We start from the raw sequence: 16,499 nt of genomic DNA on the forward strand, positions 1-16,499 counted from the left end.
CTTCTGCTTCCTTTTGCCAGACCTCGGCCCAGCATCTTCCACTTCCCAGCTGCTTCCACCTGCGGCTGGGGGACACTTCGTCCCTAAGTGAAGGTGCTCCCTGCAGCCCCCTCACCCCACTGGCCATCCAGTCCTCAGGAAGGTCTTGCACGCCGTGGATCCAGAAGCAAGGGTGTCTTTAGCAAGACCAGAGACACCTACTCCCACCCCTCCCTGCCCCAGAGCACCCACAAACCAGCCACATACGCACACAATTCAGACTTTGTAGCTGTTTTTATTATTAATATTATCTTCTCCTTTAAGCATCCCTTTAAGGGTGAAATGAAATCCAACCATTTACATAGAAAATGATTTCAGAATGTACATATTGATTTTCCCTTACAAAAAAAAAATAATACTATTATTGATGTCCTTAAATTATACATTTCCCAGGATCCTGCCTTCTGCTTGGGCAAGTCCTGTCTCCCCACCCGGACTCTCCCTCTTGCCCCCAAAGCTCTCCCATGCTGCCCCTGGGAACCGACGTGACCCATGGGTGGACAGGGCCGGCCATGCTTCCTGGATGCTCGGCATGGACAGGCCTCCTTGGGTCTAGGGGTCTCAGGGCCAGTTATTCCTGGGGAGAAGCGTGGACATGGGACATGGCAGCAGTGGTCACATTCAGCTTGGTTTCCCTTTGTACTGAGGGAGTGGCCCTGGGTTCCTCTACCTCCACCAGATTCCCAGTGTATGCTGTGATGATATGTGAAACTCTTCAACCCCACGCCCTGGCCTCCACCCCTCTAACAGCTGTCCTCTCCACCGATGGCCAGGCCTTCACTCCTGCTGCTGTGAACAGGCCCTGCCCCACCAGGTCTGCGAGGAAGGCAGGGCCTGGCAGCTCTGAGCTGCTCCTGTCTTCCTTCCCTTAGCCCTGAGCTGGTGCCCTGGAGGGGCATCCCCACAGCAACTGAGGGTGCCAGGGGCGTGGGGTGAGGAAGCTGCCAAGGAGGGAGGCCCCAGGCTAGGGCCTGGGCATGATCAGGAGCCGTGAGACTCCCTGTCCGTGGGATGCAGCCTGGCCTGGATTGACCCAGAGCCACAGGGACCCTGACTTCTTGAGCCACCTGTCGGCCCCAAGAGGAAACAGAAAGGAAGGCTGCTGTGACTTCAAAGGAGGAGTTCCATGGGGGCAGTCCCCTAGATGGGAGTGAAGTGGCTCAGAGCCCCTCAGCCCACTTCACGCTTGCCCTCAGCTGCTCTGAGGCCAGCTCCCCACACCATGCCCCTCACTGGGCACTTAACCCAGACAGAGCTGTGGCAAGGAGATGCCCTCCTCTTCTGGCCCATCAGGAAACCCCCAACAATAAGACAACCGGAGATGGCCCCACTGGAGGTGGGGGAGGGGACGGGTGGGATCATGTGGCTGGGGCTGAGAGGGGCTGGGGAGGTAGTGGGCTCTCAGCTGTACAGCCCTCAGGTCAGGAGGATTCTCATTCCTCAGACTGAAAGACAGACAGAGACGGACAGACCCTGCATCCCCTTTAGCTTTGCTTTCTAGGCTCCCCAAGGGCTTTCCGCCTCAGTCATTTTGGGGAGCTGCAGGATGTGTGGCCACAGGCCTGACGAAGGACACCTGGGCCTGGCCTCCCCCATCCACACACAAGCATGTATTTACAGGGACACAGCAATACAGACATGTACAAATACACACCAAGCATGCACCCATGCCCATAAATATACACACACACACGCACAAACATGAGCCATTCCACAGGCCAGCTCTGCAAACCAGCATCATTGGGTAGCCTTTGAGGGGCCGAGGGGAGGGGGCGTTTCCCCTTCCCACAGAGCTGCAGGCTCCTCACTGCCCCCCGCCCTGGGCTGCACAGTGAGGGGAACAGGAACAAGCTATTCCGGAAATTCTGACAATGAGAGCTGGATCTGACGACTGAATTATTGCTGCCCCCTCCCCCTCTCCCAGAGATGCTACTGGTCCCCCATATCCATTCTCTTCTTCTCCATCAATAAGAGAACTCCCAAGGTGAGGCCAGACACATGGCGGCCGCACTGAAGACTACACTTCCCAGGTTCCCTTGCAGCTGCTTGTGGCCATGTGGCTGAGTCCCAGCCAATGAGAGGCCAGCAGAGGTGAGTCTGCCAATTCTGGCTCATGCCCTTAGCAAAAAGTGGGTGTGCCCCTCTTGCCTATTTCTGCTTCCCTCAGGCTTGGATGCTCACAGGAGGGTTGGCGCTGGAGCAGCCACTGTGTACCCAGAATTGGAAGGTGCGTATGAAGAAACACAGAGCTGCCCTACCAGCTCTGGGCCATCTCAATCTAGACTAATTAGAAACAAGTTTCTGTCTTGCTTAAACCACTGTATTTCAGGGTCTCTTAATCACAGCAGCTTAGACTCAATTCCAACAAAGACATCCCGACCAAGGCAAGCTATGAGAAATAGGAAGCATACAACTGGCCTTATTGTCCCTTCTTGGGCCCAAGGCAGCCTCATGGCCCCTTCCTGGCCCCCAGCCAGCCTGCCCCAAGGAGGGGCACAACAGTGACTGCAGCTGGGACTGGGTGTCAGAAGGAAGGGGTGATGGGGAGGGAGAGACGGATCCGTGCAGAGGCCTCATGTCAGTCTTCTCCTCCCCAATTCCTCCTCAAGGCCTCACTTACAACTGGAATCCTGGCCTTGCAAAGACTAAGTGCACAGTCCACAAGACAGCAATGTAAAAACAGGAGAAGGAACGTCAAGGCCCGGTTTGGAACCCAAAGGAAAGCTCCTCAGGATTCTCCAGGCCCCTGTGTTGGCTTACGACAACCTGAGGGGAGCAGAGAGACAGACTCAGGGCAGCCAGGTCCTGTCCTTTATGGCAGGCGGTGGAGTTCTGTCTCCCTCTGGCCCAGCACTTCTGACAACACTGCAAAGCATCCCTCAGCACCTCCTCTTGGTAGGATGTGGTTTTTCATCTCTTCCCTCCCAGGCGTCCATGCTTCCCCCTGGACCCAAATGCATCTACTTACAGAGCCCTGGGTCCTCCTGGCAGGCTGGTCTCCCACACCTAGCCCAAGACCCAGGGATGCCAAATGGTGGGCTTTTTTCCTGGTCTGGCCACGCCCCAGAGGCTGCCTGGTGGGACCCTGCAGGCTGTCTTCCCCAGCCCTGCCTGCCGTCCCCCGCTACCCAGGGATCACCACACACACTCCAGTGGCACCTCCTGGCCACAGCCACAGCAGTCTTGGCAGTCAGAAGGGCCACCCAGCCATCACGGCCTGCGCCCTCTCCCAACAGGAGGGATGTTTTCTGAGCTCAAAGACCTGACCCTTGATTCACAAGGGTGAAGTAGGGAAACCCTACCCCCACTCCCACTCCCCACCCACTCCTGGTCCTCTCAAGAACCACGGAGCTGGCAGGAGGCAGGGAGATAGCGCTAGGGGCCGTCGCCACCCCCCGCCCTGCCACGATCCCTATCAGATCATGCAGCCCTAGCCTTCGGCCTCATCCAGTTTGCCCCGGGCGGGCAGCCTTCCCTCGGGACCCCTGTGGCGCCGCCCTCCTGCCGCCGTGCTCCTGGGCTCCTGGTAGGGGTTGTCCAGCAGGTAGCGGAACTGGTCGTAGTTCTTCAGCAGGTACTTGGGAGCATACATGTGCTCGCTGGGGTCCGCGGGCGGGTACTCCTGCTGCGTGCCGTCGAACCAGCCCCCGGTGCGGATCAGGCCGCGGATGTAGTTCAGGTCCCGCTTGTCCTCGTAGTCACCCCAGCGCGGGAAGTCACCATTCTGGGCGGACACGAGCTTGAAGTAGATGCCCTCGGGCGTGAAGCACCAGGAGCAGTGCCAGCCGGCGAAGTGCAGGGGGCTGCCCAGCGACCACTGCACCAGGATGTGGCCGGTGCGGTTCTCGTACTGCCTGAAGTTGGGCATGGTGTAGTACTGGCGGCGGCGCAGGCGGATGCCGTCCAGCCCGTACACTGCCTGCAGCATGTCCACCGTGCAGCCCGACACCACCTCCAGGGTGCCCGGCTGCTTCCAGAAAAAGCCGTAGAGTGACTTGCGCATGTGGAAGGCGAAGGGCTCGGTCCAGCCGTCGTAGAGCTTGAGGAAGAGGACGCCGTCCCGGGCCGGGATCTCGTCCGCGTCGTCAATGATGAAGACGTCGTCGGGCCGCAGGTTGCGCAGCCGCGAGACGCCGTCCTGGGTGAGGAAGGTGCGCAGGTAGTCGTCGGCGATCCAGCCGTCCTGCCGGCCGCCGGGCGGGAAGTGGTCCAGGAAGACATAGAGCACCTTGTGGCGGATGTACTCGAAGGTGCCGTTGGTCAGCATTTCCCGGAACTTGAGTGGCCGCGGCTCCCCGTAAGCTGTGAAGTTGGACTCACACACCACGAAGGCGTCCACCACGTCGCCCAGCTCGTGGAAGCGCACGTCTAGCAGGTCGAACTCGTGGTTGACGTTGATGGCATTGATGACGCGGCGCGGCACCTCCCTGGGCACCAGCCGCTCCTTGGTGGGCAGGTTGGAGTACTGCACCACGGTGGGCACACCACAGCTGGGTCCATGCCAGCCGGGCAGGCACACGCACTCCACCCACTTGCGCCGCGCGCCCCGGCCGCCCGTGCGCTCCCGGGCGCTCAGCAGGTACCGGGGTGGGCGCCGGGCCGAGGAGCCGTTGGCCCCCTCGGGCTTCTCCTCCGGGCGTCCTGGGGGCGGCCTCTCCAGCATCTTGGTGCCGGGTTTGAAGCAGACGCCGCCAGCCTTGGTGCGCACGAAATACTCGGTGGTGTCCTCGGGCAGCACGAAGTCCACCCGGTGGAGCTCCTCCGCCGCCTTGCTGGGCGGTAGCGGCTGCAGCAGGGGCGAGTGCGAGTAGAGCGGGGTGCGCAGCAGGTCGGGGTCTCCTGGCTCGGGGCTGGCCTGGGGTGTGACCGGCGCATTGTTCCAGAAGAAGCTGGACACCAGGTTAGGGCTGAGGGAGGCCAGTTCTCGGGGGAAGGTGACATAGGACAGGGTCTTGAAGAAGTGCAGGAAGGAGATGAGGCACAGGCCGGCCATACAGAACATGAGAAAGAGCTTGTAGCGTCTCATTTTCATCCTGTGGGAGAGAGACACAGCAGACCCATCAGGGCAGCCCAGGCTCCTTTCCTAGGAAGGGGACCCTAGGCGGCCTCTGCTGTCACCTTGCTGGAGAATGTGGTGGCCAGCACCTGCTGCCCCTGCATGGAGTGACCTCCTGCCCCCAAGAGACAGCTCGCGGTACCAAGGCCCATGAAAGCTCTAGCACTGAGGACATCCCTGTGCTCCCACAGCCCTTCCCTGAGACCCCCAGGCCACCACCGTGCCCCCTTTGCAGCCTGCTCCTCCGCCTGGCCCACCCCACCCTGACTGTATGGCTGCTCTGCTAGACTTGGCTCCAGGAGCAAAATGCGCCCTGGGAAAAGCTCAACCTGCAGTGCAGACACGGCCAGAGGAAAGGACAGCGAGAGCAGGCTGCAGGTTGCCCTCCCGGGTCCTGTCCCTCCTCTCCGATCTTCGTTTTTATGGACATACTGACAAACCTTTTGAACACTTTTTCACTGAAAAAACTCACAGCTCTCAAGGGAAAACACTTATTCTAACATATTTAAGGAATAAAATTAGGCCAGGCATGGTGGCTCACGCCTGTAATCCTAACACCTTCCGAGGCTGAGGCAGGAGGATCGCTTGAGCCCAGGAGTTTGAGACCAGCTTGGACAACATAGTGAGACCCCATCTCTACAGAAAATTTAAAAATTAGCCAGGTGTGGTGCCATGTGCCTGTGGTTCTAGCTACTCAGGAGGCTGAGGTGGGAAGATCACTTAAGACTTCGAGGTTGAGGCTGCAGTGAGCCATGATTGCACCACTGCACCCCAGCCTGGACAACAGACTGAGCCACCGTCTCAAAAATAAAATAAAATAAAATAAAAGTTCCCCTTCATTATCCCATGCCCTTTACTAATCTCCAGGCATAAAAATTTGAGGTCGGCCGGTGCAGTAGTTAATGCCTATAATCCCAGCACTTTGGGAGGCCGAGGTCGGTGGATCACAAGGTCAGGAGTTTGAGACCAGCCTGGCCAACATGGTGAAACCCCGTCTCTACTAAAAATACAAAAATTAGTTGGCTGTAGTGGTGCATGTCTGTAATCCCAGCTACTCGGTAGGCTGAGGCAGGAGAATTACATGAACCCAGGAGGTGGAAGTTGCAGTGAGCCAAGATTGCACCATTGCACTCCAGCCTGGGCAACGAGAGCAAGACTCCACCTAAAAAAATTTAAAAAATAGGCCGGGGGCGATGGCTCAAGCCTGTAATCCCAGCACTTTGGGAGGCCGAGACGGGCGGATCACGAGGTCAGGAGATCAAGACCATCCTGGCTAACCCGGTGAAACCCCGTCTCTAGTAAAAAATACAAAAATATAGCCGGGCGAGGTGGCGAGCGTCTGTAGTCCCCGCTACTCGGGAGGCTGAGGCAGGAGAATGGCGTAAACCCAGGAGGCGGAGCTTGCAGTGAGCCGAGATCCGGCCACTGCACTCCAGCCTGGGCGACAGAGCCAGACTCCGTCTCAAAATAAAATAAAATAAAATAATTTAAAAAATAAAAAAATTTTGAGGTCTATCTCTGGCTTTATATGCAATTTTTATATTCTGGGTTTAATCTTATTCATAAATATTACCATACAGGACACTAAGTCTAACGAAGTTGTTTTCCTCAATCAATGATAGATTTAAAAGATTTTGGTATCAGTAGAAATAAATGTACCAGTTCCTTTATTTATTTATTTATTTATTTTTTTGTTGAGACGGAGTCTCACTTTGTCACCCAGGCTGGAGTGCAGTGGCCAGATCTCCGCTCACTGCAAGCTCCGCCTCCCAGGTTTACGCCATTCTCCTGCCTCAGCCTCCTGAGTAGCTGGGACTACAGGCGCCGCCACCTCGCCCGGCTAGTTTTTTTTTTTGTATTTTTTAGTAGAGACGGGGTTTCACCGTGTTAGCCAGGATGGTCTCAATCTCCTGACCTTGTGATCCGCCCGTCTCGGCCTCCCAAAGTGCTGGGATTACAGGCTTGAGCCACCGCGCCCGGCCTCCAGTTCCTTTTAAATCCCACATATTACATGGCTATTGTGAATAAATCACTCTGTATCATGACTCATGATATAATCATTTGCTATACATTTATACAGTTTGATTTATCAATTCGTTTATGGTTGTGGGATGGAGATGCTTATATATTCTTATTCTCCAACTTAAATAAGTTTTTTTTTTTTTTTTTTTTTTTTTGAGACAGAGTCTCACTGTCACCCAGGCTGGAGTGCAATGGCGTGATCTCGGCTCACTGCAAGCTCCACCTCCTGGGTTCATGCCATTCTCCTGCCTCAGCCTCCCGAGTAGCTGGGACTACAGGCGCCTGCCACTACGCCTGGCTAATTTTTTGTATTTTTAGTAGAGATGGGGTTTCACTGTGTTAGCCAGGGTGGTCTCGATCTCCTGACCTCGTGATCCACCCGCCTCGGCCTCCCAAAGTGCTGGGATTACAGGCGTGAGCCACCGCACCCGGCCTTTTTTTTTTTTTTTTTTTTTTTTTTTAAAGACAGAGTCTTGCTCTGTCACCCAGGCTGAAATGCAGTGGTGCGATCTCTGCTCACTGCAGCCTCTGCCTCACAGGTTCAAGGAATTCTCCCGCCTCAGCCTCCCAAGTAGCTGGGATTACAGGCACACGCCAACACACCGAGTTAATTTTTATATTTTTAGTAGAGACGGGGTCTCGCCATGTTGGCTAGGCAGGTCTCGAACTCCTGACCTCAGGTGATCTGCCCATCTCGGCCTCCTAAAGTGCTGAGATTACAGGTGTGAGCCACTGTGCCTGGCCTAAATAGACTTTTAATTTTAGAATATTTGTAGATTATCAGAAAAGGTGCAAAGATGACAGCACAGAGGCTTCCTCACACACTTTACCCTATTGCTCCCAGCTGACCCCACCATGGGACATTTGTCACAACTAGGAAACGGACATTGGAATGTCACCATTAGCCAAACCCCACACTGGATTTGGATGCCTTGTTTTATGAATGAGCCGTGCAGCCACAGAGCACCTCCGACTGCAGCCATCCAGCTCATTTCACCCTTGAGTCTAGGCAGGTGGGCAGGCAGGCCAGGAGTTTACATTCATTTGACCAATGAAAATGCTGGGTGGGGCCAAGTGGGACCAGTGACCCGTCCGGGGGGACCCAGTGAGTCACAGAAAAGGCTGAGACAGAAACTTTGCCTTTGGCATCTGGCACTGTCCTACCTAGATATTCTTAAAATGTTCCCATCTGTGGCTTCTCTTTATTTTTGATTCTTTCTCTGGGTCATGCTCTCCCCCTCACTTTTTTTTTGAGATGGTGTCTCGTTCTGTCACCCAGGCTGGAGTGCAGTGGTGAGATCCCGGCTCACTGCAACTTCCACCTCTCAGGTTCAAGCAGTTCTCTTGCCTCAGCCTCCCAAGTAGCTGGAATCACAGGCAGGCACCATCATGCCCCGCTAATTTTTATATTTTTAGTAGAGATGTGGTTTCACCACATTGGCCAGGCTGGTCTTGAACTCCTGACCTCAAGTGATCTGCCCGCCTCAGCTTTTGAAAGTGCTGGGATTACAGGCATGAACTACCGTGGCCAGCCTCCCTACTTTTTAACTCTGAGGACAGTAAGGTAGGGTGGAAAGATAGGCACTTGGGTTAGGCACAGTGGCTCACACTTGTAATCCCAGCACTTTGGGAAGCCAAGGCAGGTGGATCACCTGAGGTCAAGAGTTGGAGACCAGCCTGGCCAATATGGTGAGGCCAACCGTCACTACTAAAAATACAAAAATTAGCCGGGCATGGTGGTGGGCACCTGTAATCCCAGCCACTCGGGAGGCTGAGGCAGGAGAATCGCTTGAACCCAGGAGGTGGAGGTTGCAGTGAACCGAGATCGCACCACTGCACTCCAGCCTGGGCGACAGAGCGAGAGAGTGAGACTCTGTCTCAAAAAAAAAAAAAAAAAAAAAAAAAAAAAAATCAAGGCTCCTCATCATTCTGAACCTTAGTTTCTCCATCTGTGAAATGGGCACAGAGTTCCTGGCATGCAGCATGTGCTCCATGAGCTCTTGTTCCTTTCAATGCTCAAGGCTGGATGCCCCCAATGTAATTTTCTCTAAGCCACATGGTCATAAGGCACAGAATCATAACACGATTGATCTGGAAATTTTAAGGACCATCTCCTCCAACTCTTTTATTTTATAGAGGAGGAAACCAGGACTTAGGGGCCTTCAGGGACCTGCCCAAAGTCACAACAGAGCTGGAGTGTGAACCAGGCAGCTGGGCTCTGCACCAGGTGCCCCTCATGGCCTCAGCTTGGCGAGAAGTCCTGAGAAGGCTGGTAAGAAGCAGTCAAGCTGTTGATCCTGACAGGGCAGTGCTTGCCCCATTCGAGCTCAGATATCCCTCCTCTAGTAAACACCTGCCCCCTGGAGCTGCCTACACGGAGTGGGCACAGCTGACTGCAGGCAAGTAGAACAATCTGGGATAGGGGCCTGACCTCTGGTAAATGGTAGATGTCCCAGGGCGGACCTAGGGCTGTTCTCCACTGGCGTTTGGAAGGAGGGGCTGCCCCTTGACAACATTTTGAAGTGGGTCTTCTGCACTTCATTCTCCATTTTGGATTCCAGCCCTTGTCTGGCAAAGTGAGACCAGTTGGGCTGGACCAGCAGGGTGAGCAAAAGGGGCTAGGAGTTCCTGCTGCAGCCAGGACCAGGCACAAGGCAATACTGCAGCCAGGCTTAGCATGGCGGAAACTTCCAGAGCAAACTACTCATGGGGTTTCAGGACTTGGAAAGGCAGCCTGGATCCTTCTGGTGGGCTATTTTTCTTTTTCTTTTTTTTTTTTGAGACGGAGTTTTGCTCTTGTTGCCCAGGCTGGAGCGCAATGGTGCAATCTCGGCTCACCGCAACCTCTGCCTCAAGCAATTCTCCTGCCTCAGCCTCCTGAGTAGCTGGGATTACAGACACACGCCACCACACTGGCTAATTTTGTATTTTTAGTAGAGGTGGGGTTTCACCATGTTGGTCAGGCTGGTTTCGAACTCCTGACCTCAGGTGATCTGCCTGCTGGGATTACAGGTGTGAGCCACTGTGCCTGGCCTTAGTGGGCCATTTTTCTCTACTTGGGACCTGCCTCTGTGGGGGATACTCCAAGTTACACAACTGGTGTAAGCTATGTGGGGGGCACGGCCTGGGGCTGCCATTAAGACTTTAAATCCCCTGGCAGCACGAACAAAGGCTTTAGCAAAGCAAGGTAAGAGGAACTCAGAAAGGCAAGGAAACAGCTTGCTTGGCGTAAAGGGCTTCCGTCGACCTGCTAAGGTCGGATTGACCCAGCTGCCCCCTGGCTGGCTTTCAGGATCTAGTTACTCGCAGCCAGCTGTGCCCTTCTGAGCACGGACTCACCAGTGCCTAGGAGCTCCCCTCTGAGTCACTGGAGCCTTCAGGGCAGGGCCCCTTAATAAGGCCTTAGTCTGGCTTGCTGCTGAGAATCAAGGATCTGAGCATGTTTCCCTCATCACTCAGGCTGCTAGGAGGCTCAGAAGCACACAGCCTCAGAAGCACACAGTGGTTACCCCGAGCATGTAAACAGTGCCTCACAGACAGCATTTTCTTGGACTCCTTCACTTGCAGCTGCCCGCACAGTTTCAGTCCTTTTCAGCTCAATTCCTTTTTGTCTTTTCGTTTTTTTATTGAGACAGCATATAAATAAAATGCAACAAATAAGCACTGGCACTCAGGGTCTCATTTAAATCTCTCAACCACTCTGGTACTTCATTTAAACTGCCCTGTTTTAACAGATGGAGAAAACGAGACTCAGAAAGATGGCAAGACTTTCCCAAAAGGACAATTAAGGAGGTGGCTGAGTCAGGACTTGAACATAAGTTCTGGTTCTCAAGCCAGCGCTTCTCTCCCTCATGACAGCTGAGACCACCAGATCCCTCTGTAGTGCAGGTGGCCCAGCTGTGCGCTAAAGCCATGGAACCAAACTGGGCCCCAGTTGGTGGCATCTCAGCTTCCATTACAAAGCTTCATCAAGGCTGGGCACAGTGGCTCATGCCCCTGTAATCCCTGCACTTTGGGAGGCCGAGGTGGGCAGATTGCTTGAGTCCAGGAGTTTAAGACCAGCATGGGCAACATGGCTAAACCCTGTCTGTACAAAACAAAACAAAACAAAAATTAGCAGGGCGTGGTGGCACGTGCCTGTAGTTCTAGCTACTTGGGAAGCTGAGGTGGGAAGACTGCTTGAGCCCTGCAGGTCAAGGCTGCAGTGAGCTGAGATCGCAATACTGTACTCCAGCCTGGGCAGGGTAGTGAGACTCTTATGTCAAAAGCAAAAACAACAAAGCATTGACACACCCTCAGGTGTAACAATAAAACTATCACTGAGGCTGACATGCCAGACACTGTCCTAAGCAGGTTACGCGTGACTGCACTGAATCCTCCCAACATGAAACAGGTCCCCTTCTATAAGGAAACCGAGGCCGTGGAGATGATGTCGCTTGCACAGCATTGCACAATAGAAGGATCATACTGGACCCTGTAGGGTCAATCACGGGGTTGTGTCCAGGGCTAAAGCTGTCCTGAGCCCCTTCCAGCTGCCAAGTTCGATCCAAGTAGAGTGACAGGGCCCCTGAGGAGTCCACCTATGACCAGTGAAGACAACCCAGTGGATGGTGCAGCCCCTGTGGCATCTGATCCATACAACATGCCACAGGGTGCTCACCCAACCCATGTCACTCATTCACTCAGCAACAATTTTGCCAGAGCCCCGTGTGCCAGGCACCTCAGTGAGCACTGGGAACATGGGGAGACAGGACGGACCAAAATCCCTGCCCTCAGGGAGCCTGCTCAGCACCCAGCAGGGTAGGGAGGCTGCGTAAACTGCAAACACACGAGTCAGGTCAGAAAACTGCGTGCCCAAAGAGGCTGTGCTCTGGAGAAAGACAAAGCGCATAACCGGCAGGAGCGAGTGCGTCATATGTCCAGCAATGAATGGGGCGGGCAGGGCAGGGTCACCGAGGAGGTGACGTGAGCAGAGACTCCATGCGGGAGAGGGTGCCAAGGAAGAATGTTCCAGGCGGAAGACACAACCGGTGCCCTGGCAGGAGTATGTGTGCAAGAGTGAAGAACGGCAAGGCGGGTGGGACGGAGCAAGCAAGGGGACACGGGGGGAAGGGAGCGAACCCAGATCACACAGGGCCTGGAGCCACGGTTAGAAATGTGGCTTTCACTGGAGGATTCAGAGAAGGGAGGCCATGGCCTGACCTTGGTGTGAATGGCTCACTTTGGCTGCTCTGCTGAGAATGGATGGGCACTTCAAGGGCAGGGCAGGGGAAGTCAGGAGGCCACAGGGAACTGCCCAGGCGAGTCAGGGTGGCTTCCACCAGGGTGGAGGGTGTAGAGTGTGCTCAGAGGCTGCTGGATCTGCTGAAGAGCTAGATGTGAGCAAGGCAGCATACTGGGTGGCCCCAGGCACTGGAAGAACAGACCAGCCCTTGACTGGGGTGAAGGCGGCCGGCCCTATCCGGCAGACCTGGGGCTTGCAGCCAGCATCTGTCTCTGCAGGGCCTTGCCCTAACCACTACTTCTCCTGCAGACACCAACAGTGAGGTTGGGCGTGAAGGACATGGCCAAGGTCAAACAGTGGCTAGCAGCAGGTCCTGGGCTAACCTTCATCTCTAGATCTAAACCTCAGGTCCTTTCTGCAGCATGCTGTCTAGAAGCTTCACCTGAGAGATGGGCGGGGTGGGAGACGCTTTATGTCTGTGGTCCCCCTGTGGCCTCAAAGCAGTGAGGGGACATCGTCCAGCCCACTGTTCCACTCCTGCTCACTTCCCTGGATGTACCTGGCTTGAGGTCCTCCAGCAGCTCAGGAAGCCAGGAGGCTCACCGTGGTCAGGACCTGCCTGGAGAATAAGATCAGCCGAGTGATGGCTTGGGACCTCCCCTGGGCCGGGTCATTGCCCTCTGTGACCCAGGCAGGCAGCTCTCTGAGGACAAAACCCCTCTCCAGCTCCTTCTCATTGCCAAGGCTAATCTCTGATAGCGCAGATGCCATACTCTGGCCCTTACTCAGTTCGTTAAAATTCACCTAGTATTTCTTAGATGCCTGCTCTGTGCCAAGATCAGCCTCCCTGGAACCAAAGCACCTGCCTCTGCCCAAGCCAGAGCCCATCTCGAACTCTCCCAGCCTCCCCACTGCTCCTCAGCATCGTCGACGTTCCTATAGTCACTATGAACAGAGCAGATCACCTGACCTCTCTCAGCCTCAACTCCTCCATCTATAAAATGGGTATCATTATCTCTGCCCTGCTTATTTCAAGTGAGCATCAGAGACACCTGTCCACAGCCCCAGCCCGTCAACACGAGGCTCATTTCCCCCTATGTCTGTCTTCCCAGCTGGCACACAAGCTCCCTGCAGCAGGGAATGTACACAGCAGGTGCTCAATGAGACCACCCCACACTGCCCTGGGCCTCCACAATGCCCTCACTGTCACTTCTATGTGCTTGGACTCCCCAGTTCAAATCCCAGCTCTGCCACTCCTATCTGTGTGTCCTTGTGCAGGTTAACCACTTTTCTGTACCTCTGTTTTCTCATCGATGAGATGCTTAGCACATAGTAAGCACTCAGTGGTAAGTGGTAACTCTTCTCCCTATTATTATTCCCCAGCCTGGCAGAGAAGAGAAAGAGTGAGCCTTTGGGTGGGGGCACACCAGAAGTAGAGGCTTGGAGGTGAGTCCCTGGCAGGGCCTCAGCCTCAGCTGGTGGTGTCCTATCTCAGGGCACCAGGGAGCAAAACCTAAACCTGCTGTGAGGAGGGGCCACGGGCTGGGAAGCCACGCCTCCTGAGACTCCAAGAAAAGGGGGGCTTGAGGCTCCACCCCCATCCCACTGCCAGACACCCTGTGAGTTGCACCCAGCTCCAGGGACCTGTGCCTTTTAACTTTTTTTTTAAGACAGGGTCTTGTCTCATTCTGTCACCCAGGCAGGCTGGAGTACAGTGGCATGGTCAAGGCTCACTGCACCTCAAACTCCTGGGTTCAAGTGATCCTCCCACCTCAGCCTCCTAAGTAGCTGGGACCACAGGTGTGCGCCACCACTCGGCTGATTTTTTAAACATTTTTTTGTAGAGATGAGGTCTCCCTACATTACCAGGCTGGTCTTGACCTCATGGGCTCAAGTGATGCTCCTACCTCGGTCCCCCAGTGTTGGGACTGCAGCTGTGGGCCACCGCCTCTGGCCAGGCCTGGGTCTGTTGGGATAGGTGGTAGAGCATGGGCCAGGTGCTTCCTGGCAGCCAGGTGATCCTGGAAGAGGGAGGCTGAGGCTGACCCACGATGGCAGCAGGAACGCCTCAGGCAGTGGCCATAGCCCAGAGGGTCTGAGCTGGACAGATTTCCTTCCTTCCCTCCCTCTTCCCACTTCTTGTGCCATTTTTCTCTGGCTCTGCTTGGAAGCCTGACGGGCTGTGAGGGAGGGAAGCTGATGAGCCCAAACTCCATGACCCAGCCATGACTTCATAGGACTCAGGTGGAGCCCAGCCAGGGGCTTCTGGCCAGGGAGAAGGGAGGTGCTCCCCAGAGGCCCCTGGCTGTGACGGTGGGAGCTGGTCAGGCAGGTAGCAGCCTTCCAGGCACAGACTCACACTGACAGCTGTCACTTGGTGATGGGCAGCTCCTGTGGAGCTCTCCGTGGTCCTGAGCTTGCCTGCGCTGGCCAGGGTCCTAGCTCAGCCCCCAGGGTGCCCTTGGCTGGCCTCACCCTGCCCCTGCCACCCTCCTCCGTGGTTCAGACGGCTTATGTCTTAACAGCCACTTCCCCTGTCCACCACCCTCTGGCCCCTTCTCTGCCTTCCCCTCAACACCTGATCTCTCGTGTCTTCAGCTGGGGGACAGTCACTGGGCACTCAACTCCTCCAACTGGGAGAAGGGGCCAGCTGTCACGTGTCCAGCAGTGGGCAGGCCCAACACCCAGTGGGCACTCAGGGCATCCCTGGAATGTCCATGAGGGGCATTTTGGAGGCTGCCAGGCACAACCTCCAGTCTCCAATTCTGGGCAGGAAGTGGCCCATCCATGACCCCCAGCCCTGGTACACCTCAGGGTGGACCCACACTACCTCTCCAGGATTTAGTTCATCTGCATGAAAGGGCTTTGCGCAGAAGCCCGCCTCCCTGTGCCCAGCTTCCACTTGGCCTGGTCCTGCCCCATGCGACCTGAGGGCTCTGCCACCTCCAAAAGGAAGGTAGGAGGCACATCTTTGCGGCAATCCCTGCCATATACAGCAGCTCCTGGGGCACAGGTTAGGCCAGTGACCACAGTGGCCAGATCCGAACACTGCTTGTGACCTTGGCAAGTCACTCTGCCGCCCCTTGCCTCAGTTTCCCCCTCCATGATATGCAGGTATAACCATTTCTATCTCACAGGGTTGTTGTGAGAGTTGAGTGAGTTAGTCCCCACAAAAACCTAGGGACCACACCTAAGCACACAACAGATGCTCAGGACACGCCGGCTCCTCTGTTACTGTAAGTCTGGAGGATTTGGTTTGAATCCCAGTGCCATGACTTACTTGCTGTGTGCCCTTTGGCAAGTTATTTAGCCTCTCTGGTCCTCAGTCTTCTCCAATGTAAAAGGAAGATGTCACCCTCTGTTTTGCAGTCCTGTGGGAGACCTGGCTGAGCCATGGTGTCAAAGCATTCTGCATGGAACCTGGCCATTGGCAGAGGTTCTATAAATGCATTTCTTTTCTCTTTCCTTCCATTTGGGTTTCCTGCTGGATGACCAAATGCAGATGACCCCCTGAACATGCCAGGCTTTGCTCCTGACCGGCTTTATTACCTTTAAGAAAGGTAACAAAGACACCTTTGTTAAGGTACAAAGGGAGGTGGGCCAGTTGGGGGGCTGCTTAATCCTGACTGGCACCCTCAGCCTGGGGGGCCTTTCTCAGTAACTCTCCAGGCATTCAGGACCTAAGGCCAGAATCTGGGGAATGTGGCCCAGCTGGGGCCTGCAGACTCCTCTCCTGGCTCCAGAGGGCTTGTGAGTAAGAATTTGGTCCAAGCCTTCACCCCAGGCCAGTGCCTCTGCATGTCCACTCCCACGGGCCACCCATTCCAATCCCTTTGGGCTGCTAGAAATTCCTCCTTCTGTTGACCTTCATCAGTTTCCCTGGAGCTTCTGCTACTGGTTCCTTCTCCAGGGTAAGGCAGAGGGAGTCGGCATCTCAGGGGTCAGAAGACAGTGAGCACCTCCCCTGGACTTTGAGACTAAATGCAGCTTGAGGTTTCAGGATCCCACATGGGGAGACAGGTAGAGGCGGTGGCTGCAGAACATGGCCAATCCTGGAGTCCTGGCAAGACTGGAGAGACAACTGCTGCTCTGCTGTCCTCCCCTCTCATCATCTGACTCACTCCTTTGACTGACACCCACCCACAGGGAAGCCTACAC

At 55.2% G+C, this 16,499-nt stretch overlaps 1 protein-coding gene across 1 annotated transcript in view; it reads right to left on the reverse strand.

The window, feature by feature from the left end:
* Positions 1–254: 254 nt before the first annotated feature.
* The window catches only part of MGAT3 (beta-1,4-mannosyl-glycoprotein 4-beta-N-acetylglucosaminyltransferase), a 36,859-nt gene continuing 20,614 nt past the window's right edge, over positions 255–16,499 (reverse strand). Inside the window, exon 2 of the mRNA XM_007975836.3 lies at positions 255–5,072. Coding sequence (XP_007974027.1) covers positions 3,470–5,071 — 1,602 coding nt within the window. The 5' untranslated portion in view covers position 5,072 and the 3' untranslated portion in view covers positions 255–3,469. The remainder of the gene's footprint in view (positions 5,073–16,499) is intronic.

Source organism: Chlorocebus sabaeus, chromosome 19 (genome assembly GCF_047675955.1).
Source record: "Chlorocebus sabaeus isolate Y175 chromosome 19, mChlSab1.0.hap1, whole genome shotgun sequence".
Taxonomy (NCBI): domain Eukaryota; kingdom Metazoa; phylum Chordata; class Mammalia; order Primates; family Cercopithecidae; genus Chlorocebus; species Chlorocebus sabaeus.